At 42.4% G+C, this 24,507-nt stretch overlaps 1 gene segment (V, D, J or C); it reads left to right on the top strand.

Annotated features, from left to right (window-relative positions):
- The window catches only part of LOC147712292 (T cell receptor delta constant-like), a 106,804-nt gene that overhangs the window by 53,837 nt on the left and 28,460 nt on the right, over positions 1 to 24,507 (top strand). Inside the window, 2 exon segments of the C gene segment in view lie at positions 17,356 to 17,634; positions 21,359 to 21,427. Coding sequence covers positions 17,356 to 17,634; positions 21,359 to 21,427 — 348 coding nt within the window.

Raw genomic sequence — 24,507 nt, 5'->3', positions numbered from 1 at the left:
ATCAGTCTTGACCCTGTGCTTCATGGGAACAGTCCACCCCGAACTGCCAAGCCAGGTCCTCCCTGGACCGGAAACAAGCATCCTAGGACCGGTTTCGGGGTTTCACCCCTCTTCAGCTAGAATAGCTTGATTCCAGTGGCACAGTGAGCCCAGGACCCATGACGTCTGGCAAGGCTCGAGAGCTGGGCAGACCAGCAAGTCACAGCAATTCATTTATTCACAAAGTAAATATGGATAAATACAAACAGAAACGTTAAAATAATAAATACCATAAAACCGGACGCCTTAATCAGGGTTGGATTGGGATTAAAAATCGGCGCGGGCACACTAAAAAAAGTGGCCCACATTTGCAAATTTCCTTTCTGCAAAACAACTGCTTCGACAAAATTGTATAAAAAAAAAGATGGGGGAGCGTAAAAAAAATGCACGGATTTATTCACACTGGTGAAACACACCTGAAAACAAGTGAGGCCATTTCTGCTCAGGCCCCTGCTCCCACTCAGTATGCACACATTTATGGCCTTGTCCAGGGAGTGACACCTCTGCCCCTTAATAAAAGGGAGGTAATGGACGCCCATCTTCCTCCAGAAAGGCCACTAAGGCACCCACTGGGCCGCTGGCGGCATCGAACAACGCAGAAACCACCCAAATCGGCTCCAGGCTGCTAAAAAATGCAGCCCATAGCTGGACCTTGACACCGGCCCCCGGGCATTGCCCAAGTGCTCGCGTTACCAATCTGGCGCTGGCCCTAATAATAGTGCAGTCTGAGACTAAGATTCTCCAGTTATACCTAGCAGGGTAGCAAGGAAGCCATTTGCAAGAGGCCAAGAGCACACAATCTGACATAGACTTTAGTTTATACTTACGTCGGTGATTGCAGGACAAAGGGAAGGAAACTGTGACCTCTCCTGTGAGGAAGGCTAAGCCCTGGTCTGGGATGAAAATAGCCCCAAGAGCATGGCAGTGGGGGCGCAATTTTTGCAGGAGGTCACCACAGTGGTGGCGGACGCGATTTCCACAGAGGTCTCGGGCACTATGGGCCATTGTATATTGAATTGGTTCCCCCACACAGCTAAATTGAAGGTCACAGGCAGATTCCAGGACCAATCCTTTATACTAGCGAAATGCAAAATAAGGAGAGATTGGAAAACCCCCAGATAGCTAGAGGTCGGAGGGAATTTGAGATGTGGGCAAGATACGAAGGAGAAATACTACTGAGAGAAGCTAGGAGGGGTATATGGACCATGGCGGTGGCACAGGCCTGGGAGCTGCTGGTGGCCTCCTTGAAGGACCAAGAACCGGACACATCGCTGGTGCTGACCCTGCCGACCACCCAGGGTGCTTAGACCACGCCCACTCAACAGAGATGGACATCTTTAGAGAGACCAATTGACAGCGCCTCAACAAGGGTCCACAGATACGCTGCCCTCATTGCAATTCCTACGAACAAAGGTATAGACTTATGCAAGGGAGAGGGGGGAGCCTTAGAATGGTATAGTACATGCAGTTGATATTGTTATCAAAAAGAAAAGCATAGCAGAATATGTTGTAAGATCAAGGCCTCTTAGACCATTGGAACAATAATACCTATGCATGAATCTTCTGCCAATGCTTTATTAAAAAATGTGTTTTGAAAAAATAACAGAAATGACACTTGCAGGCTTCGGATTACTTGCTTTGAATTGTGTAATACAACCGGGTCTAACTCTACCACAGTCATCTACGATGCTCCCGACACTTCACAAATGTCTCTGTATTTTAGAGATGCCGAACAAGTCTTCCGGTTGCCCCATGGGCTACTGCGTCCCTGCTCACTTTGGCCATCTTCAGGGCCACACATTTGTGTTTATAGGCCGCTGCTACAATCTACTCATCAAGTCTCTTCTCATTTCTCGCTGAAGCCCTCCCTACCACAAATGACCTCAGTGTTACACCCTGACGTCACTGCCAGGTCTGTTTCAAGAAGACAAACTGACAAGTTAACGGAAATGTTTCTGTCTCGAGGATAGGCGTAGACCGGATACAGAAACATATATTCAACCTGACAAACACCTGTCGACGGCGACAGCAGCTAAAACCGTTTGAAATTAATTCGTGTAAGCATTGCAGGGTCGAGGGGATTGCTTAATATAGCAATCGCTGTGCTAATGCGAGTCGTAAAGCAACATTATTCATGTCATTCAGATTGACCTACTCTCGCTGCAGCATCCATCATAGGTCAGTGGGCTACTCCTTTCAGCCATTCGCTCTCTGACACTGTGAATTATGCAATTTTTCCTCATCATATGTGCACATCTCTCTAAAAAGAGTGCCAGGCCTGGTGGGCCAATCTCTTCTTTCATTTCCTTCTTTTACACGCTATTTTTTGCCTATTTTTGTTTCCCTCATTTTCCTTCATAACCATATACGTGCTGCGTTATAGCATTTCTACTTTTTAAAAGTTTAATATCGATTTTATGTGCTTGCAAAAAAAAAAAAAGTTAACACTTGCAGGCTTAACAAGTCCTGGCCCATTGGTTTTACGATGCTTGACACACTGTCAGCGCATACCTTTTATTTGAAGTGTCTTATTTTTCTTTACAGTTGTTTTCGGTGCAAACTATGTGCAGTGTTGTCAAACCTAAAAAATTAAGAAATTGTATATGCAAGGCATCACACGTGAATTAATAAAACAATTAATTGGAAAGCATTTAAGCTCCTAGTACCAGTGCCCGATCTGAGATAATTATCGCATCCAATAAAATCGGACACACAGGTGTTCAGAATTCATCGGGTGGAATAGTTATCGCCTATGTCTATTAAACAGGGCATAACAAGCGGATTTTGGGTGCTTACCTACCAAAATCAGCATGACCTGGTATTTTCCGGGTCTTTTTTGCTACTCTTTAAACTCCAGCAGGTGAGACCTGCTGATATTCAAAAGGAGATGCGAACTATATCCCATCTAGTAATTAACAGGTGCATAAAGATTGCATGGCTTTTCATTTCACACCATGCACAAACTGGTGTTTGCGAAGGGCTCACAATTTTCCGGGCCACTCCTCAGAGGGCCTTACAGAGGCAAAGAAAACGTCTGAATTCTAATCTCAGATTCCCCACTTGAATGCATGCTGTGCTCCAGGGCCAATCACTTCCTTCCTTTCTGCCCGGCCCGGGTTCCTTGGCCTAATTTAGCACTTGCAATGCATGCTACACACCCGCAGCAAGCTCTGAAACAATGGTGTATTTTACTTATCAGTAGTCGTAGAAGCAGGGTCACGGCTGTCAGATGCGTTTGTGGGGTCCGTCCAGGTCAATACGTTTTTGTAGACGCCAACCCCCTGGGGTTCATTTCGAACAAAGAAAAACGTAAAGAGAAAAGGAAGCATTTGTCACCACTTTGTGGCAAGCCAGCATTAACTGCCTCACCATGAATGAGGCCAGAACTGCCTAAAAAATAGTTTAAATACATTCATTTAGTTTCAAGAGCGCACGCTCTTCAAATATTGGGGCGCAGGGTGAAATCCCTTGCGTACTGCCCAAGTGGTGGCACTGAGTGGACATGTGCATCAAATAGTTTGTGCTAAAAGGACAATTATTTCACCGATTAGTCTACAACCTGATTTCGCGCCAGTCGATCAACGTAAATTATGTTTTTGCAGTGTTTACTACGCGCAAATTTGAGGTATGCGAGGTCATTGGGTAAGTGCCCCAAGTTTAATTCCACGTGGATGATGAGTTGGGGCAAAACGAGCCGGCATCGGAGCAGAGTTGTTGTAATCTGGTCGCACGTAAAGGAAGTGGCGCTCTCGCAGGCAGCAGGCGGCAGTTTTTGTAAACCGCTCGACGTGGGTGCGAGCTGCCGCCGCTGGGCCTTGGAAGCTGTCCTCGAAGAGCAGGACCCATCTCTACGTGCTGCCCCGTAGGTGTATTTTTTATTTATTTATTTTATTGTATGCGTTTTATATAGCGCGGACTTTACCCGAAAGTGTCAGAGCGCTTCACAATAGGAACAGTCTCGTTACATGAGGAGAACATTTTAAGTGGGCATGTTACAAAAGCAAACGTTACATTGCATGAGGCAAAGGTGACAATTGTGCATGTATCAAAAGCAAACAAAGTACAAGAAGAGGTAGCAAACGTATGTTACAAGAGGAAAAAGTGACGTGTGCAGATAACATAAGCGTACAAAATACAAGTAGAGGTATAAAACTGCAATACATGGCAGACATCAAAACACAATAACACACTGTACTGCCCTGTTCTTTGTGTAAGAGCTGCAAGGGTTGGTTTCGGGGAAACCGGCTAGAAGTTAGGATTCATTTCTGCGCATACACTTATTTACTGTTATGATTAAAAAGCAAGATCAGGCCCGGACTAGCCGCATGGGGCATCAGCGTTTCCCTGGGAGGTTGAAAGGGTGGGAGCCAGTTTTCTTACTGGGGGCTAGTTTTGCAGCAACATCGCCCGAGTAACAAAATTAAAAAACAAGAATAACCCACTCACTTTCGTTTCCAGCCTCCCGAACCTGCCAGTGCTTCACACTTGCCCCCTCCCTCGCCCGAGTCCCCAAACTCCCCTTGCGGTCTGGATCGCTCACTACACGGGGCTGGTCCACCAACATTTACCAGGGTTGCTTTGGGTTCCCAGTCTGGCCCTGATTACCATGAAAACCAGTCAGTAACACTACTTCCTCAGGTCAGCAACATGACTTCTACAGCGTTAACATAAAGCGGGCACCAGGAGCCCTATTACACTTAGGGCACACTTTCCCTGATTGCGCCATGGTGCACATTAAAACAGTGTGCTGGGCACAAACAGGGAACGTGCTCCCTATTACATTGAAGCGCTGCCCCCAGGGCACCCGCAAACTCAAGATGCCTGGGGCAGCGCAATCAAGTATAAAACAGAGCGGCTTTCAAGCAGCCGCTCAGAGGGGAAAGAGATCCCCTTGCAGGCACAATACTGTCGTAATGTGGAAAGTCCCGCGGGGTCACAACAGGCATATGGCATCATGCAAATGAGGGAATGCCTTTGCCTCTGCGCCCGCGCTGTATTATATCTGCAGGTGTAGCAGCAAAGAAGCTGTTAGGAGGCACACTGACAGTGTGCAACCTAAAAGGTGGCACACAGCCCTCTGGAGTGGGGCAAGGGGGTCCTATGACTCCCCCCGACATCCCCTTGAAGGCGGGTGCAGTCACTCACTTCACCCGCCTGCAAGAGGATCTCTAACCCCCCTTAAAAGTGCAGGCAGGGTACTGCCTGCACAGTGAAACATGGAGTGGCTGGTTCAAAACCGCCCCATATTTCACTTGAATACACTAATCCCAGGGCAGCACCGCTTCGCGGTTGACCTGGGGGCAACTCATTCAATATAATACAGTGCACACGTCTTGTTTGCCAAGGTGCACCCAGCGCAAAGAGAGAGTGCAGTATTCTGTAATATGGCCCCTGGTGTAGTGTCCTGCAAGACGCATTATGCAGCAGCCCCACCCTAGGGGCCTTGCTAACACACACCCCTCACCCATTCACCACAGGTGTCACCAGTCAGGTTACTCTGCTAGAAAAGGGGCCGGATGGACGTGCCCTGGGCCAGTGTAGTAACCACGTATGCAGTGTTTGAGTGATCGTTTACTTTAGTATATGAGCCTAGAGCTCACAACTCAACACCTGGCATTGGCAACTCACAGCTGCCCCTATGTGGATTTACACCCAGACAAACCGGCTGCAGACGCAAAGCATGACTAGGCCCCTAACATCAAAGCACTCCTGAGCAGGTTTTTGTAGAACCTGAAATTATTGTGTGGAGATGTTGCACAAGGGACGTGGAAGCTCAGTTTCAAGCGAGTCATAAGACTTTTAGTGGAGACAAGTAGGTGTAAAAAACACTAATTTTTCGAGTCTAAGTGAAGTAGAATGAAGGTGCTTCAGTACCTACTTATAATAAACAATGACAAATTACCACCCCTCTTAGAGCAGTCTCCAGAAAATTGACATTTCATGGAATGTCTTTCCAACTATCGTGTATATATTCTCTGTATTGGTAGAGTGCATCCCAGTAACTTCATTGCTTCTAGGCACTTTCTCTGAATTTTACGTTTTGAGGTATAACCCTAAACTCAACCTAAAGACAAAAACAGAGGGTCATCCACATCTGGATCATGTCCGGAAATAGGTTCAGATAAGGGAATGCTGTGCATTATTGTCATGGAATAACAAGATTAGCTCAGCCTATTGGATCAAAAATCAGAACTTTGCATGCATTCTAGGCTCAGTGAATAGGAAAAGCCAGGCATGAAGCAGACAGGGACATCAGGCCTATTTTTTTTTAACATGTTGGGTTATAGCATGGGGACGGGTGCTAATAACCTTATTGCCCACAGTTGTTAAATGTCCGGCCATTATTAGTCATTAATTCCCTACTGCACTGGGTGTTAACCATTAGTCAGAGCTGAATAAACGTTGATAAGCCTAATGTTTTTTCATTTGATCTAAGTGCTAAACTTCTGTCTATAATTATCTTAAGTGTATCTCACCGATATTATATGCATGGTGTTTCTGTTGAGATCTGTCAATACAGATGAGTTTGGAATATTTTCTGTATACCCACATGAAAGTACCAGGATACGTTTGTGTATTCTGATTGTGTTTTTTGTTACTGCTTGGTGATTCTTTTGATAGTTGGCATTCTTGACCTCTCAATTGGGAGGAAGGAATGGTCCTAATACAGAGCCAATGCTTCCTCTGTATTAGTCTCATTGTCCTGTGCCTTTGACCCCTTTCAAGGAGAACCTTATCAATACCTAAAATTAAGTCTGTCTTGTGGACCTCTTTCACTATGGTATGAAACACTTAGATGTTGCAGTGGATCAGCGCAGCAACCTTTCTATTTCTTGTTGTTCACTGCCTGTGTCCTCCATCACAAGCCTGTTGGTTCTCTAACTTGTTGGCAAGAACCTCTCTGACGCTTGTCTGCAACAGGACAAGACCTCTAAAGCTGATCAATACGTTGGGGTGCAATGGAAAGGAGCTATGCAGCCTGAGTGTTGATCCTATACTTGGCTCTGCTCTTCTCAGTCCTAGGCTTGTCCTCACCTTCTTTTCTCTCTGCAGCATCTGCCTGCTTCTGCCAGTTCCGTTCAGTTGACATGCTTGTCTTAATATTTTACTTGTCCATGTTATCTTTATTGGAATTTAATGATTTCACACGCAGTACAAAAAAAGTGAGCCTCTGAAGGTATTAACATTGATGAGTGGGTTGAGCATCAGCAGCGGACATTTGTTTATAACAGACAAGCCTCAGACTTGAATTATAGAAGAGAGAACTTGGCCTTTCACAATTCCTGAGTATATAAAAGGCCTGCCAATATTTCTGTAAAAACAATGTTTGTTCAGGAGGGTCATATAGTGCTATTCCAGACACTTCAAGCCACTCTGTGTTACTGTAATCATGCAAGAATACCGAAGACCAGAGTTGAGTTAGCAGTACAGAGTCACTGGGGCCGATTCACTGAGCTAATCTGAGACAAAATCCTAAACTTACTTTTTTTGGTATTCACAGAAGGCATTGAGTAGTAGTAACGTCAGAATTCTGTTTTATGTTAGGATTTTGTCTCAAGTTAGGATTGCCATTGTCAACAGAGTGAGAACTCGGCATGAAAGGAAGTAGCAGCGTGCTAACCTAAAGGCACACTTCAAGTTTTACTGTGTCTTAAGAGAAAGCCAAACAGGCCAGCAGTCAAGCCATTGCCCACACATTGCAGAGGTAAGATACTTTTTTTCTGTTTAGCAAAGTTCTTTAGGAAGTTGAGGCTTGGGTTACTGAAGGTTCTGTGGTTTCAAAGAGACATGTAAAGCCCTATTACTTGGTGGCCATTCCCATCTGGGAGACAATCTGACCATCTTTTAAATACAGTGGTAAGTGGCATGCCCTACCACCCCTGCTCGTCACCTGTATACGGCCTTCTCAAAGCATATTAAAGCAGACTGGATAGCCATATCACATTTATGTGCATTCAAGATTCTGTCACTTGCCTTCAGGGGTTTCTCTGTTCAAGCGCTCGTCCGTATTTGAGATAGAAACCTGATCCTAAATAGGTGTTATAATCTCTCCACCCTGGCCATTCCTACCTATAGTAGTGACCGTTAGCACACTTCAAGGCTTCTAAACTCTAAAACCAACTGTGGTTGGATACAAAATCTGGACCAGCTTTAACCTCATTCAAGAAAGCCCAGATACCTAAAGGGGCTGCCATGCTACGCTAGAGGCAGGTTACGCACCGGTAGCAATAGTACCCCAACCATACCTTATAAGGATATTGCAAGACAGCATGGACTTCCATGACTATACAAAGGAACAAAGCGAATAGCCAAGCTTATATATAGGGTAATAGAACTCTGAGGTGACCTGCAATATCCTTATAATTTATGGCAGAGGGTTCTTCATTTTTTATAATACACCATAACCCTGCCCATAAACACTTAAATCCTGGCGTGCTGTTCTTTCAAATGAAAGAGAATGTTTTGTAAATTTGAAGAATAAAATTAGAGTCTCTAAACACACCAAAAAGTAGTTACATATTTTTGGCAAAAAGAGATTAGAATCAGGTTGCAAGTGTAGGAACATGCAGAGAGAGTCTATCTCTCCTACAATCACCTAAGGTGTAGAAAAAAGAAACAAGTTGCCATAATATCTCCTTTCTGCTTCTCAGTGTTATTCTAGAAAAACAGAGCAGTAGAATGAAAGAACACGGTTCCTTTTAGGTTTTTAAATTTTAGCTTTAATTATGCGTTGTGACCTGCTTTTTCCCCCAGCTTTTGACTCTGGCAGCAGGCATTCTGTAGTTAGAACTCAACTGTAATACGTTATTACAATCGAGTGCCCATGTAATTTCTTTACTACAGGTGACAAGTAACATCACAAGTCTCCTATAATAAGAACATTTGAGTCTGTCTTTTATTCAGTGATGGTAGGCTCCCATGTATTTTAAGAATAGCATGGCTCTATTCTTCCACCGACTACCCTCTGTGCAAAGTTAATTTATGATTGCCAGATCCTCGCGAGAAGCCTGGACCTTGGCTGCAAGTTGCCATTGTCTGTTCATTATTACTGTTGCTGTCTCCCCTTACACCTGCATCCACATTCTCCACATTGTGATTGTCAAATTTCTCGCAGTTTCAATTCATGCCCTCCTTTTCATTGGCAAGAGCAAAACATTCCACACCTAGGTTCCAAAGAGCATGAGTATTCAGTACCCCACTTTTTTGTTTTATCCGTAAGTGTTTATATGTGTATTAACCCGTTTACCGCGGCGGCAATGCCGCCGCGGTGCGGGCGTTCGATTGCACAGGCGGGGCCGCGTCGACCAACAGACGTGTGCAGCACTACCGAGGTAGTGCTTGCAACGGCCGTTGGTCGACAGGCGCACTTAACGGGTTAAGAATTCCACTTTGGTTTATTCATTTCTGTGCGGTCATGAGTACTGATAATTCTGCTTAACTTATATTTCTGTGTGTTTACAAGTGTGACCTAAACCACACATTTGTGTTATATTTCCATAAGTTTCTGATACAAAAGTTCCATCCTTATTTGTGTGAGTATTTGAAACTGCACTTTTATGTGTGTTTTATGTCTATGTTTACTTGTGCAATCAGTTCTCTGCTTTTCTGCATTTCTGTTTGATGCAGTTTGTATCTCACCTCTACCAGTTTTTTGCATTTCTATGTGTTGGCAATACCACAATAACTTTGAAATAGTACAAAGGCATTCTGAACTTTGCTATTTTGTTGTATTTCTGTATGTTTACACATATATTTGGAATACAACTACGGTTTCTTTTATTTGTATATTTTTAAATGTGTGTCCTGAACTCTGTCATAGCTTCTTGTATATCTGTACGCTAACATAAGTATTCTAAGCTCAGGAACAGTTTTGCAATAGTTTTTGTATTTTTGTACCTTTAAATGTGTGCTTTGAACTCCAACATTATTTGCTTCATTTCAGGCTGTTTATATTTGTGATCTGAGAGCTATTTCTATATTTGCATTTCTGTATGTTGACACGTGGGTTATCAATTCTGCAACTGTTATTTGTAATTTTGTATGTATATTTGTATGTATATATGAGTATTGCAAACTGTACTATTGTTTTATACCTGTATTTCAACACCATCATTTTATTTGTAATACCTTTTTATTTTCCAGTCTATTCTATGCTCCGATTACAATACTGTACGTTTGCAGTGCCTCAAAGCACTTTGAATAGCAGAAAAGCGATTTTTTGCATTTCTGTATGCTAATTCATATATTTGGAAATCTGTTACTGTGTCTGTATTTGTGTTTGTGAACATTCTGAACTGTGCTATAGCTTGTTGTGTTTCTGTATGCTAGTGTGTATTCTAAGTTATAATATGTTTTTCAAATGGTTGTAGTACCTCTGTATTTTCACATTTGTCTTTTGAACTTTGCTTTAGTTTGTTATCTTTCTAAATATTAACATGCACAGTCCACAATCCTCTACACTTTCCTGTATTTATGTGTTTACCTGGGTATTCTAAGCACTACTTGTGTTTTTCTGTGTGTGTATTGGAAACTTTTGTTTTTATCTCTCCAAGTGTTTACTTGTGTTTTTATATCTTCACATTCATTTGATGTGCTTCTCTATGTTTAGTTTAAATTCTAGACTCCTCTACCGATTATTGCATGTGTTTTTTTTCACACATAAGCGTTATGAACTCTGCTCTTGTTTTTTGCAATTCTGTATGTGATTGATGCAAGTTTTTATTTTATTTCTGAATGTTTAAAAATGTTTTAAACTTCAGTTTTCAATGCCTCTGTATGTATGGACCCGCATTCTGAGCCAAGTAACTGTTTATTTCATTTGGGCATGTTTGCACAAGTGTTCTGATCTTTTCTATTGATTTCTGCTAGTTGACATGTACCGTTTGACCTCTGCCACTGTTGTGCCCTTCTCTGTGCTAACATTAGTATGTATAACTTTTAATTATTTGTTTTCTGTATGTTTACATTTGCATTCTGAAATCTTTAATTCGTGTTGGATTTCTGAATATATATCTTGTAGTACTTTGAAGTGACAGACATGCAATGTAAAACAAATGCTACTGCAGCAGGTCTTGTTTAGGTTTCATGAATCGGGCTCAAAACATAAAAAGGAACATTTTCAAATGGGCTCCCACAATTTTGCACAACATTTATCCATACTCATTTTGTTGTCTCTTTTCTTGTGTATTTCTGGCCTTTGATTTTCTAAAGTCAAGTGGGCATTGCTTCTGTGTCTTTTTATTTTGTGTGTGTTCTTCCTTCATTGGAACGCTTGGCTCATGCTTTCCTCTTTTGTCTAAGAGCTTTCACGCCCACTTAAAGAGCTAACCATGTATTTTACAATAAGCAATACAATAGCTAAACGCCCACACGGTATAGTGACCAAAACTTCTGTCTCCACAACTCAAGAAGTTCTTCATATACAACCTCATTAGCTTCAGAATCTCTCAATGAAGTCATGAACCAATGAACCCCTGTCCAGTCCAAAGATAAGTGGTCTTAGGCCTCTCAGCACTGTTAGATTATCAAAATTGCAATTTACCGCACATTGTAGTAGCAGATGTGAAAGGATACAAGTAGATTCCCCATGAAACAAAGTAAAGTGCACAAATCTTTTTCGTAAGATGGTAGAACTTTTTTAACGACATGAGTACAGAAAATTTTCAGCTCAAAGAAGTATTGTAAAAGTGCTTCTAATTAGAAAGTAGATGATGATATTGAACACATAATTATAAAATGTACTGTCAAATTCTCCAATGACAAAGTGGTGCATTTCACTGATGGATTCTCAATTTCAGAAACTGTGTTGCGGCAAATTTGTACAAAATTCTCTGCTATCTCTTGGAGGCTGCAAATGCATTTTTAAAAAGCATCTGAAAGAAGTTGGAGGGTAAACAAAATTACTGATGGAGGATCTTCTAACATTTCCCTCAAACAGTGGAAATATCTCTCCTTAAACATTTTAAAATAATTCAGTTCAACAAATTCAACCAGAAACACTTAGATTATGTCAGTTGGCACTATGGGTAGCTAAATGTGTAAGGCTGAAAAACATTAGTAGCTTTTTTCATAATCAGCTTCCACTACTGTCTATAATTGCAGCCTTAAAATAAGTGTAAGAGCCTGTGTGTATCATTGGACAGTAATGAGGAATGTGAAGCCATTTTAGTAGAGGGAAATAGCACTGTGTTAGGCGGCACAGACTCCACACTAATCTTTGGACCTGGAACTACTCTCTCAGTGGAGCCAAGTAAGTTTAGAGGTACCTTTCTGATTCCAAAGAGAAAGCACTGAACATTTTAAGTATCTTTTACAAACCCAAACTATTGCAGACGTTTCTATACGTAAGATTTTAAGGTAGAAATAGTTTCATGTTTTCTTATTGTATATTACAGAAACACATTTTTAAGTGAATACAGATATATCTTAATTTTTAAATAAAAGACTTTTAATTTAAGATATACTCTCTGGGTAATAATTCAAATGAATGAAAACACTATTGTTGAAAAATGTGTGGACACTCTTTAATTGGGGAATATTTAGATAACTGATTAGTTTGCGAAGTTTAAAATGTTTAGATCCTGTGCCCTGTCTTATAGTACCCATACTTCATATTCTTAATTAAGTTAAACGTCACACCTTGGCAACAGACTAATAATTGAATTCCACAAGAAAAATCCATTTCTTTTCTCATTTTGTGTTCCATAAAATATTTTGGTATGAGTGGTGCAGTCGTATTGTATTTTATTGCATATTTTGGTAACAAATATATCTTAATACACAGTCATCTATGCCACCTATATTGTAGGTATGTCCGATCCTACCCATTATGTTTTCTTGCACATCTCAATTCATTTGCATCACCTTCTAACTGAGGTTTGATATGGTCATGGTTTTTACTGATCGCTTTTCAGTTTCTAAGTTTCTAATTGATCTTTCTAAGAAGTGCACTGAGAGAAAGAAAAACGAAATGTAAGTTAAAAATAAATACACATAAGCATTCTACATGTTCACAACAGCATATGTATTGACATGGATAACATGAAATTGAACATGACTCAGAAAACTAATGAAAATAAATAATTTAAACAACATTCTTAGAAGTCAGGATTAAGGACTAAAGCAACAGTACAATAATCAAGAGAATGAACAGAATAAGGGTATCAAAGCTAGTGTAGCAGAAAGTCAGAGTATCTAAGTGTCTATGTAGATTAATAGCTCCTGCAGAGATTATATCAGAGGTGTCCAATAATAAGAGCAAATCGTGAGTTGTTGTTCACTGTACTGGTTTAATCTGAATCTATAAAGGCAACTCTAATGTTGAAGGGGGTTTTAATATAGAGGTCTATCATACTCGAGACAGAGCAGTAGTTGCTCAAGCCCAGTCTCAAAAGGGCATAAAGTTACAATAGACTTTAAAGCATAAACTACCCTTTGGTAATAGCTGGGATTGTTTTAAATGCACTTCACAGGATTTCACAGTTTACACACAAACTGTATTCACAATTTACTTAATTGAGTAGCAGACTAGTCAATCTGTTTATTCTGCCCAATGATTCCTCAGTGGCACTTAAAATATTAAACGACTTTTAATCACAGTCTCCCTCCCTGTGAAGATAAACACTTAATTAAAAGACAAAAAAAAAGACATTTTAATAAAGGATGAAGTAGACAATTTATAAACATTAATTCTGGAGAGAGAGAAGATCCAAACTCTCTCAAGACCCCATCTTTATGCAATCTGTTCACACATTTTGTATACAATTTCTGATAAGTGTTTCATTTATTCTTTCTTATTTTGTTGTTTGATTTTATAATACCAGTGAGTGTTTGCTTCTGCTTTTTTCACTTGTTTCTGATCTTTTTCTATTGTTAATCTTCACATCAGATTGCATCCTTTATCTAGTAAGAATGTAACTTTTCATGGTAATTTTTAAATGCATGTATTTTGTAGTTTTAGAGCACCATGTGTGCCATTTGCTTTCTACCCAGCAGTAGGTTGTAAGGCATAAGTCTGATGGAGGCAGAAGTGAAGCATGAGGGGTAGTGATTTATAGTCCCTTCTGGTATGGGCCAGAACAAATGGCAATCATTCTTAAGTTACAGCCCCTGTTGACATCATTAAAAAGTAAGTTTAAAAGTCCAGTCTTCAGGCCCACCCTAGCATGCATTTATTCCTTCTTTGCCATCAATTACAGTTTTGATGCATTTAATTCTTGTGTGTCTCTTTATCAAGGTCGACAACATCCATCCACAAAAATACCACATCTAGTATAACACCTGCCACTACATCATCAATATCAATATATATTTGCTATTCTTAACCCCACAATCTAATTGCCTTCTAATGTAGTGGGTAAGCCACTGTTACCCAAACTGTGGGTCAATTTTTGGTGGGTCGCAAAAGTCTAAGCAATGCATGGAGGTGCCTTTAAATTTTGTATTTATCTTGTCACGTTTGTTACACTTCAAAGATAGAGGTTCTATCTCAGGCTTTGTCCTTTGACAAATTACTGCTTATTTTTTTAACATAGGATTGGTGTTTACAAGCTCCTCTCACTTTGTAGTCAGAGGAAGAAAATTAAAGTGAATTATGTAACAATCTTTCTGGGGTACAATGAATGGAAAGGAAAGACTGCAGTATGTTCATTTTTGTAACACACAACAAAATGTTGAATGCCTGTAAACGAACTGTCCACATTCAGCAGCTAAGAAAGCAAAAATTAGGTATATTGTTTTGTAATTCTGAAGTGTGATGAAAACAGAGATTTATTAGGATCATAACAAAGCAAGACAATTTACTTAGTGATGCACAAATGATAAATATTCACTGAAACCCGATTTCCACACACTATCATTTCAGTGCAATAAAGTTTTAGCAGTATTGTCTGTGAACATTTAGAGTCCAGTTCAATGGAAAATGTGCTTCCTGTAATTGATAGTGCACTACCACACAATGATTTATTTACATTAAAAAATCACTGCTTCATGTCCATTAAAACTAGGTAGGTTGTAAAACCTTGTTGTTATAAAAATTGAGTTGTGGTTGTTAAAAGTCTGCTAAGTACTGGGTGAAGTCAATGTAGTGAATTTGGCGTCTTTGTTGTCCACTATATCACTTGTCACAGTGAGGATACGCTCATTTAACAACTATGGCACCCCTGATTCAGAGAGACTTGCATTCATGCTTCAAATGCCTGCAGGTTTCAATTGTTAATTAAGTGAGCAGTCCTTGATCACAGGTTCCTAATTGGCACATAATGGAATGTCAGCTTTGTTAAGTACATTGATGTCTGAACCAATGGGTTTTCTGCACATTGCCAAAGTCTTTAAAATTAATCCTTGCATCCACCTGGGACCCATTGATAGATTAATGAGGTGGCCTATGTAGTAAGTAATTCAGCAATTGAAGCACATTCTGTTGGTGCGGTTTTGTAGTATCTGCATTGTGTTGATGCTTTCTTGGGTAGCTCCTTATTAATTAAGTTTTAATAGTAAAGTTGTTGCATAACAAGGTCTCCTGTCAACTTTTCCAATTGCTTCAAAGAGCAAGAAGATTTTCTATGCAGACACAATGGAAAATGTATATATTTGACTACAGAGCTGATATACAGAATGAACAGGAGCTCAAAGTTGACAAGAACTACACACAGGAGCTTAAAGGAGAAAATAACTACATGCAGGTCCCTTACTGCGATTTCTCTACCATCACTGGGTGCCACTGTTGGGATGGCTCTGTAGTTTTAGACCTTATCCTATCTTGTAGGTCACTCAGACATAGGGTCTTGCATACATTCTGTTTCTCCTCCAGTAAAAGTGCAGAGAGTCCTTTTAAGGTAAAGGGAAAGGTAAGTACTGGCTTAAGGGTGCTGTTATATATGCAAAGCTGTGTATACCTTGGAAAACCCGAGCTGTCACCTTTCAGATTTAAGTAGCTGTTCAATCGATTCAAACAGAAAAAGGGAGGGGGAACGGAGAGTGCAGTCTTGAGATATGTATTAGGTCCACACATCCCATATGGCCCATTTCCAAACTCCTGTTACTGCATAGGTATTCCTGGCACTGCTCACATGGACAGAAAGGACTGAAGGGGGCCCGCCTGTTCAGGGTTTAAGGTGTGCTAGTTCTAGGTAGGCTTTGTGCAATGTACATTACAAGCCCAATGCTATACTATGAAGAACAAGATGTGGTGGGAAAGCATACTATCTTGGGAGGAAGACATGGAATCAGGGTTGGCTCCTGCTCGGGAGCAGAAAAAGACAAATAAACGAAATGGCATATTAATACCATTTTATTTATTTGCCACTGCACCGGCTCGCACTGTGTGGGTGCGGGGCTAAGTCCTGCAAATGCAGGATTACAGCACGGGACCACACTACACATGACGGATTGGCCAACCCCCCTGCCCCCAATAGTATTAAAAAAAATAACAGCCTTACCATTTCTACAAAAACTAACGCAGTGATATAGCTGCTGTGTTTCCCATGTTCATGCATGATGTGCTGCTCTAGTCCAGTTTTATTTACTTGAATTCTGGGACTTGTAGTGATGTTATATAATGGAATAAACAAGGCCAAAAGTTGATAAACTCAAGGAAAAACCGGACAGGATCAGCTCATGACTCATGGCCCTGGGAAACTTGGCAGGCTGCACACAAAACTCAGATGAAAGAGAATGACCCTCGATTTGAAAGACTGATCGAATTTCTCACTATGCCCTACAGGCTTCTCTCTCCTATCATATATATCACCAGCTGCGTCCAACCAGCAGTCACCCCACAGACAGGTCAGAGAGCAGTAGGAACCCTCAGATAGGGGTGGAGGTACACTTTGGGTGCCCCTAACCTCTGCATCCCAGAATAATAGAATACATAACTAATTTACAGAATCATAGAATGTGTAGAACACCCACCCACCTGTGAACCAATGACTCAAGTTCACTTTAGAGGGAAGATACCAGGTCAGACAGAACACACAATATGAGCGCAGGGTGGACCAGTTCGAGATGCCACGAGGACTTTTTGACACAACAAACCACCCAGATCCCAGAATTGTAGCCTAAATATAGAACCTAAGATTCTTCTGTGGTTTAATCAAATAGAATGTGCTCATTAAAGTAGAGAAGGCTTCAAGAGGCACAGAGAAACACATATCAGTCATATGTTACTAATTAACAATCTTTCGAATGCAATGAATGATATTTAGTGCAATTAACTATATTCCAGTCTTCAACTCTGGAAGGTGCCTTTGTAGTAGGTAGTTATGCAAACAATGTTAATAAGGGTTAATTTCTTTGTGTTTTTTATCTTTTGCAAAGGGCTCCAAGTAAATTTGCAGCCGTCGGTCTTCGTGCTGAGATCGGATGAGGCAGCCGCATGCCTGGTGAAGGACTTCTACCCTAACCAAGCCCAGATTTTCATGAATTCCACCAGCGGCAGAAACACTGGGCTTGAGCCTGCATCCCCCATCCTGACCAGCAGTGGCAAGTACAGCGCTGTTTACGTAGATGAATTCCCAGTCTCAGAGCATGTACGCTGTACCGTGCGTCACGAAGGCGCTGTGGTGGTGGATAAAGAAGCCATGGCAACATCAGAAGGTAGAGTACTTTATTCTGTGTCTGTAGCCCCCACCTTCAAAATAGCCTTAATACCAGAATGAATAATAGTGTGTTATATCTATTAGCAAATAAACAGTGAAGCCAAGACAATTGCTTTCAGATAGCTTCCTCTCAACACATATAGTACTGTTACACAGGCCCTGATCACTAGTAGACTGTGGGAAGGCACTCAACATCAGCATATCTGCACATTTCACCAAGAGATTCCAAGTTATCCAAAACGCATAAGCCAAGCTCTTGGTCAAACTCCCATCCCGCACACACATCTCAAAGACTTTGACTGGCTCCCAGTTCACAAGGGTGCAATCTTCAGGCTCCCCACACAAACATTCAAAGCTTTGCACAATAAAGGTCCAGCATACCTGAACAGCTGTATCAATTTCCGTACTCCTACCAGAATTCTCAGCTCTGCCAGCCTCTAGCTCGCTCACATCCCCAGCTGTCGCAGAGCCAGTGAGCAAACACTCCTGTACCTGACCCCAAAGCCTGGAGCGGCCTTCCCTTACACATCATAGCTGCCAGCCCACTCCGTGATTTCTGCAAAAAGCAGAAAATCTAGCTCTTTTTACATAGGCTCCAGCAAGGATATCACACCGTTCTTCTTCAGGTACAAGGATACTCTCCTGAGTGAAATTCACACAGTACAACTAAGCATAACATAACATTCATGACTAAACAAATATACTATTATTACTACTGTGATAAAAGACCGTTATTATGTAACTGTTATGACACAGGCGACTTTTTTGTCTCACCATGGCCACACAAATTGAACTGGCTTATAGGGCGATCTGGCAGAGCCAGAAGGGTTGGTCTGACAGGTCAGTGGGGAGACCTGTTTTTGGCTGTTTGAGTCCCTTTTTTATGGTCTGGTGAATCAGTTTTTACTGTTGATTTCCTTGATAATTCCACAAACATTGCCTGCACTAAGCAGAGATTCAAGAGTCCTACTGTATCTTGAAAAAAGCCAATATTGCATGCCTTGATAAGTTCAATACTGCCCTGATTTGTAAATGTGGGCAACTTTTTTAGCTGCCTGATTTGCTAATGTAGGCCACGTTTGTTATGATGCCCAGGCTTATTTTGTGCCCCAGTCCAACTCTGCTGGCCATCGTCCACCTTCAGTAGAGGCCTGGGCTCAAGCTCACCCTTGTTTGACGAGAAGAAATACTCCTCACACATCACATCTGTAGTATATATTCTGGTAATGATACTCGTGCAAAAACATAGATTGTATCAATTCCAAATGCAACAAGAACTTGAAAAGGGAAGTTATCACATGTCTTATATTTTAAAGACAATTTGGGGAAAAGTATAGTAACTGCTTTTTTAAATGCACTCTAATGCCATTGACTGCACCGAGTTAGTCCTAGAGCTAGTGCAAACCTGTTGAAAAATATGTGAACATTTGTAGAATTATCTTTTAAATTAATGTGAGGAAAAACGCTAAAGTCCAGCCAGAAAACTTGTATATCTACAGATGAAACAGCAAAATACGAATTGCTATTTCTGAAATAGTGCTACAAGTAACAGATGTAATTGCATAAAACTGCGCTCATAGGGCCAGATTTTAAAAAACCTTGCACTGGTGCAAAGTCACCAGAAGCAAAGTAACCCATCACAAAGTGATGATTTGTTATCTAAGTTGCTTAATAGTAACAAAAAGGAGCAGTTTGCACTGCTTGCCATTACTCTAAATCAAGGGGCATTAATGGGTGGTGCATGGGTCGTTTCCATGTTACAATCATGCCATGTGAAGACTTTGCCTTGCCTCACAAAAATCTGCCTCCTCGAGGCAGGGACAGAGAAGGAGAAATGTGATCTTTTCTCCAAACGTTTTCCACTTTGCATGTGTGCTATACTGTACAGCACATCTACAATGGTAAAAGGTTTAACGCTTCGGTGTAGTATTTTACACTGTATGAACGCCCTTCCAGTACAAAACCTATGCTAGACTCACACAGATTCCTTTGTACTATGGTGCAGAGGTTTGTGTTGGTGCTACGTAGTCAGAAAGTGTTCCAGCACTTAAGAGAGCAGTAGCACCATATATTTGTAGATATGGTTCTGTCCTGCTCTCTCCCTTTCACACATCGCAGCACAGCAGTTATGGCTCTCATAATGAATTGCATGCAAAACTAGTAAATTTGCCCCACAGTTTTCATGTAACAGTATCCCTAAGGGTTTAGAGACCAAACAATTGTTTTGCACATGCACAGGCCTACTTTTATGCATCACTCTTGAGCGTCCCTGTCTACTGATTCAAGAGTCTTTAGCACTGGCCAAGGCATGCATAGTTGACATTAGAGGGAATAACAATGGATTGATGACCACCGGCTCTGAGAGGAATTCTGCCATTGGAGCACCAGGTTGGGTGTGTCTTCTGTTTAGATTAAGGGCCTACTCACTGCACCGGCAGTCCGAGGCCCTATTACAAGTTGGGCAGTTGGACCGTCTTCGGATCACTGGATCACTACGCCCGTCAGGGATCAGATATCGCTGCAGGATTGCGGTGATCTTGAGGCCCCAATTTTGCTTGGCGGTGCCACTGCGGCGCCGCCAAGAATATTATAATGAAACAATGGGGGCCGTATAGGGCCACCTGTTGCCTCAGGGCTGGGATGCATGCAGGGGAGCACATGTTGTGCCCCCTGGGTGTACTCATCTCAGTTCCTGTTCAGCATGGACTGCACCAGTCCATGCCTTGCAGGAACTGCCTTTGCGGTGCCTTTTTTGTAGGCACTGGCGTGGGAACGCCAAAGAACCACTTGCCTGAGACTAAAAAAGTTGTAATCTGGCAGGCTGTGTCAGTACGGCTTTGGCAGTCTTGAAGCGTGGCGGCGGCATGGCAGCACTGCTTCAAAACCGCCAAAGTCGTAATGAGGCCCTAAGTCACTGGGACATTAAGATTTAGGACAGAAGATGGAAAAAGGCTTCATTGAGTGCCTTCCTTCTATCGTATTACCTCTCCTCATTATACATATCTGTGCTTGTGATACTATGCACACAGACACACTGGCCACATTCAGGGAAGTTGGGAGAGTGACGTCTGCTAGGCAGCTTTCCTGCAAGGGCTCACTGTGCTGTGCTTCTTTAAGTGCCAGACTGGCCGTTCTATCGTTGCAGGTAAGGGGGCTGATTTCAAAGCTGAATGGGCTGCCTGGACCTGACCATGACACAAGCAAACTACATTTTAAAATAGATTAGGGAGTTAAGGCAGCTATTGCAGCGATCTATTTGTATCCACAGTTGCTGGTTACTGATTTTGGAATCTTTGCAATGGATACATCCTGTGTTTAGGAAGTACTCATGGTTCTAATTACCTCTGTATTGAAATTGACTCTGCAGGTCGAAAACGAATTTTATCATAACATCGGCTAAAGAAGAGCAAGTCAATTCGCAGGGCATTACCACCCTGAGCAAAAATGAGCTGAGCAGTATTTGGTTCCCTAACAAGCTTTTGATTGGTTATTGGTATTTATATACAGTGCAGTATAGCGATGTATTCCAAGGTCTCTTCACACCGAGCAGAGCATGTGAGGATTTGAAAGTTACTCGAGCAGTGCCCTTACATTGCTTGAACAAAATGTGTCATGGAATGATAGGGCGTGATTATATTTACTAGTTCCCAGGGTTCTTGCTGCAATGTATAGAATGAGCATGATCTATACCTTCAAACTGAACTTGATTCCTTTTCTTTCAGACCACTCTTCACCCGTCGCACCTGCTCCAAAGCCAGCAGACGAATGTGAGACATCACCCGAGCTGACTGGTGGGTAACACATTTGATAATACAGGCAAGAGGTTAAATATGGAACCAATGTACATTTCCTGTCCTGGCACACCCGCTGCAATCCTCCACTTTCTCTAGCATCCTCATCATCAAAAAATCATTATTTGATCATAAATATATAATCATAAAATTCATAATTACGCAAAGCAACACACTAAGTAGTTCCATCCAATAGGTTTTTTAGTTTCAGTGTTCTCCCACCTCACAACTTTTTTTTTAACCCAGATCTTATCCAATTTACAAAAAGAAAGGTGATTCCGAAATAAAGACGACCTTTCTAAATCTTCCACAGTTGAGTTAATATACGACAACCAAGCGATCTTAAGGCCATTCTCACATTTCAAGCAATCATATGTCAGCTTAAGATTGCACTAGGATTATTCCAATTGGAAACACACAGTACTAATCACACATGCTTAATATGGTCTTTAACAAACGTTAACCCACATTCTTCATGATAAAAATAATGTGGGTGTAGGAGAGTAGGATCTGCTTCTTATAGTTACCCCCAATTTTTGCTGATGTTTCACTGTTTTCGACTTAATCTGGCTGGGACCCTGCTATCCAGGACCCCAGCCAAGCTGCTTTCTCCTCTAAAGTGATTGCATATACTTTAGGTACACTCCAAATTGGATTCTGGAGAACCCTTATAAGTCCCTAGTATATGGTATACTATGTACCTAAGGCATAGGTACCACAGAGACCTCCCAGGGGCTGCAACATGTATTATGCCACCCCTGGGAGACCATTCAAAATGACACAACGGTCTGCTACTGCAGCCTGTGTAAGGTGGTGCATGCACCCCTTACTTAGATATAGGTTCACTATATCTATCCTATATCACTGCACATATAAACCGATCAGTCACCCCTTTGGCAGGCCTTATCAATCCTGATGGCAGGGTGAGAGTTTTATGTAAGAGGGTGCTCTTGCATGAGCAGAGCCCCTCTTCAGCCTTCGGAACCTATATTATGGGGTTGTTTGTGATGCAGCAAACCATATGGAGAAGTGTGGCTCCCTGGTTAGAGCAGGCAGACCCTGAGGCTGAGGTCAGACCCGGGACCAGGGTTCGATTCCCGACGCGGCAGGGTGTTGAGCTCAAATGTCCACGGACTCGATAATTCTCGCTTCGGTGCCTGACCTAATCATGGGTTCACACTCTGCAACTTTGGGCATTAAGCTTGCTTAATCTCCACAACGGCCCCCCGCGGCGGGATGCCTGGCTTTCACCTTGGGGATGCCCTGTAGGGGCTATCTCACAGGGAAAAAACCAGGACGGGTTCCCAAGGCAAGTGCGGAGATACCCCTTCGGGGGTCGATTCTGGCGCTATATAAGAAATATAATAATAATAATAATATGCATTATAACCTAGCAGGAAATGCTAACTTTAAAACGGCTGCTAGGAAACATGTTGTGTTTGCTGTCAAACACCTTGGAATTATACCTCCACACCAGTAATTGGTGTGGGAGGTATGATTCCACCCTCTTAGAGGGAGAAATATGACAACACCGGTACACCCGGTACCAGCTTTCTCGACCCTGGCATCACAAGATGGATGCTGCCAGCCACAGACATGGGTCTGCCCTCCTGCTAATGGATACAACTCTGGCAGGGGAAGGTGGAAATAGGTTTCCTGTCACAGGGAGGTGTGAACACCTCCCAGACAGGCTTTAGTGTATTGGGGCTGAGTGGGTGCATTCCAAGAGTGCTTTGATGTCTGCACTGGTGGCACATTTGGTGTTCCTGTGCATAGTCCAGCTCAAACCGGGTGCAGGAGCCATTTGTTCCTGCTCTGATGCAAAACTGGACTCAGGACATGCCACCCCTCTGTCCTGACCCTCCCATAGGTGGGTCCCCACAGATTGAACCCCTGACTACAAGACTTTAGATATTACCTGGACTAAACTCTGCTACAGAAATCAAGTACTTCGATGATCTGCACAACGCTGGATGACTGAAGAATTTCCCTTGGAGTAAAGAAGTTACTCCCCTTCTAAGCAGGCACATAAACACATCTGACTGGTTTGCATTTACGCAGCTCCTGAAGGACTCCGAAGATTTCTGCAATGCAGGAGGTGGAATACTGAGGTCACTGAGGTTGATCTGCGCCCTCAGCAATCTGAGGTCCACTTCCCTCGTGGGGACTGTGCAACACGAACCCCTGTGCACCGTGTACATTTGCAGCAGCATGTGCTTTACGGCAACACCTGAGGCTCTGCTTTAGGCTACTTGTAGTCCTGACCCCGAGCAGTGTTTCCTCCGAAGATTACCGGCCTACGCTCCACGAGTGTTCCGTGGGCTGGTATTTTGTGATTCCTCTCGCGGTCCCTTTGCTATCCCTGGTCCGTCGACCTGTGGGTCCCTGTGAAGGTAACTTTGACTTTCCGTGGGATTTCCTGGCTGCTCCAGACGTGCCCTAACTCTCCATAGCTTTGCTCACCTCCGGACTTTGGTCATCGTCGACGTCTCCTGGTCCCCGTGGCTTCAGAGTCAAAATTCCCCTCTTCGCACCTAAAACACCCGACATCGGTGGCATTCATCTATCATGCCCCTGGTCACTTTGAAGTGACCCAAACTCTGTCCCCTCTGCTTTCAGGTTCTTCTCATCTCCAATCCCGGCTTGGATCACACCGGAGACTTTTTATCTTCCCGGCAGCAGCACTTTGCAGCCTCACGCCTTTGAAAACGATGAAGATTCCCGACATCACTTGACACCTATGCAGGGTTAGGTAGCACGAGTACTCCGGTGCTCACATGGGTGCTGGCCTTAGAACCTTCTATGTTTGAAAGGGTTTGCTCACAGTCCTCTCCTAAGTGTCCTTAATCTTTAAAATTCCAACCGTGACTTTCCCATAGAGTTGAACAGAGCTCGCAACTATGTTCTCACACTGCACGCGTCCCCCGTGGGTCCCCTGTGTCACTACCGTGGGTGGTTCCTTGGGGTCCCAGCGATTATATGTGCTCTAGGCACTGTGTCTAGTCAAGTCGTGGTTGTTATACCAGTTTCTTAGTATATGGGTTGGTCTCCCCCTGGAGCCCACTGTGTATTGTGCTATT

Source organism: Lissotriton vulgaris, chromosome 5 (assembly GCF_964263255.1).
Source record: "Lissotriton vulgaris chromosome 5, aLisVul1.2, whole genome shotgun sequence".
Taxonomy (NCBI): Eukaryota; Metazoa; Chordata; class Amphibia; order Caudata; family Salamandridae; genus Lissotriton; species Lissotriton vulgaris.
Note: the sequence above shows the minus strand (reverse complement) of the source record. Positions and strands in the feature narration are given on the sequence as shown.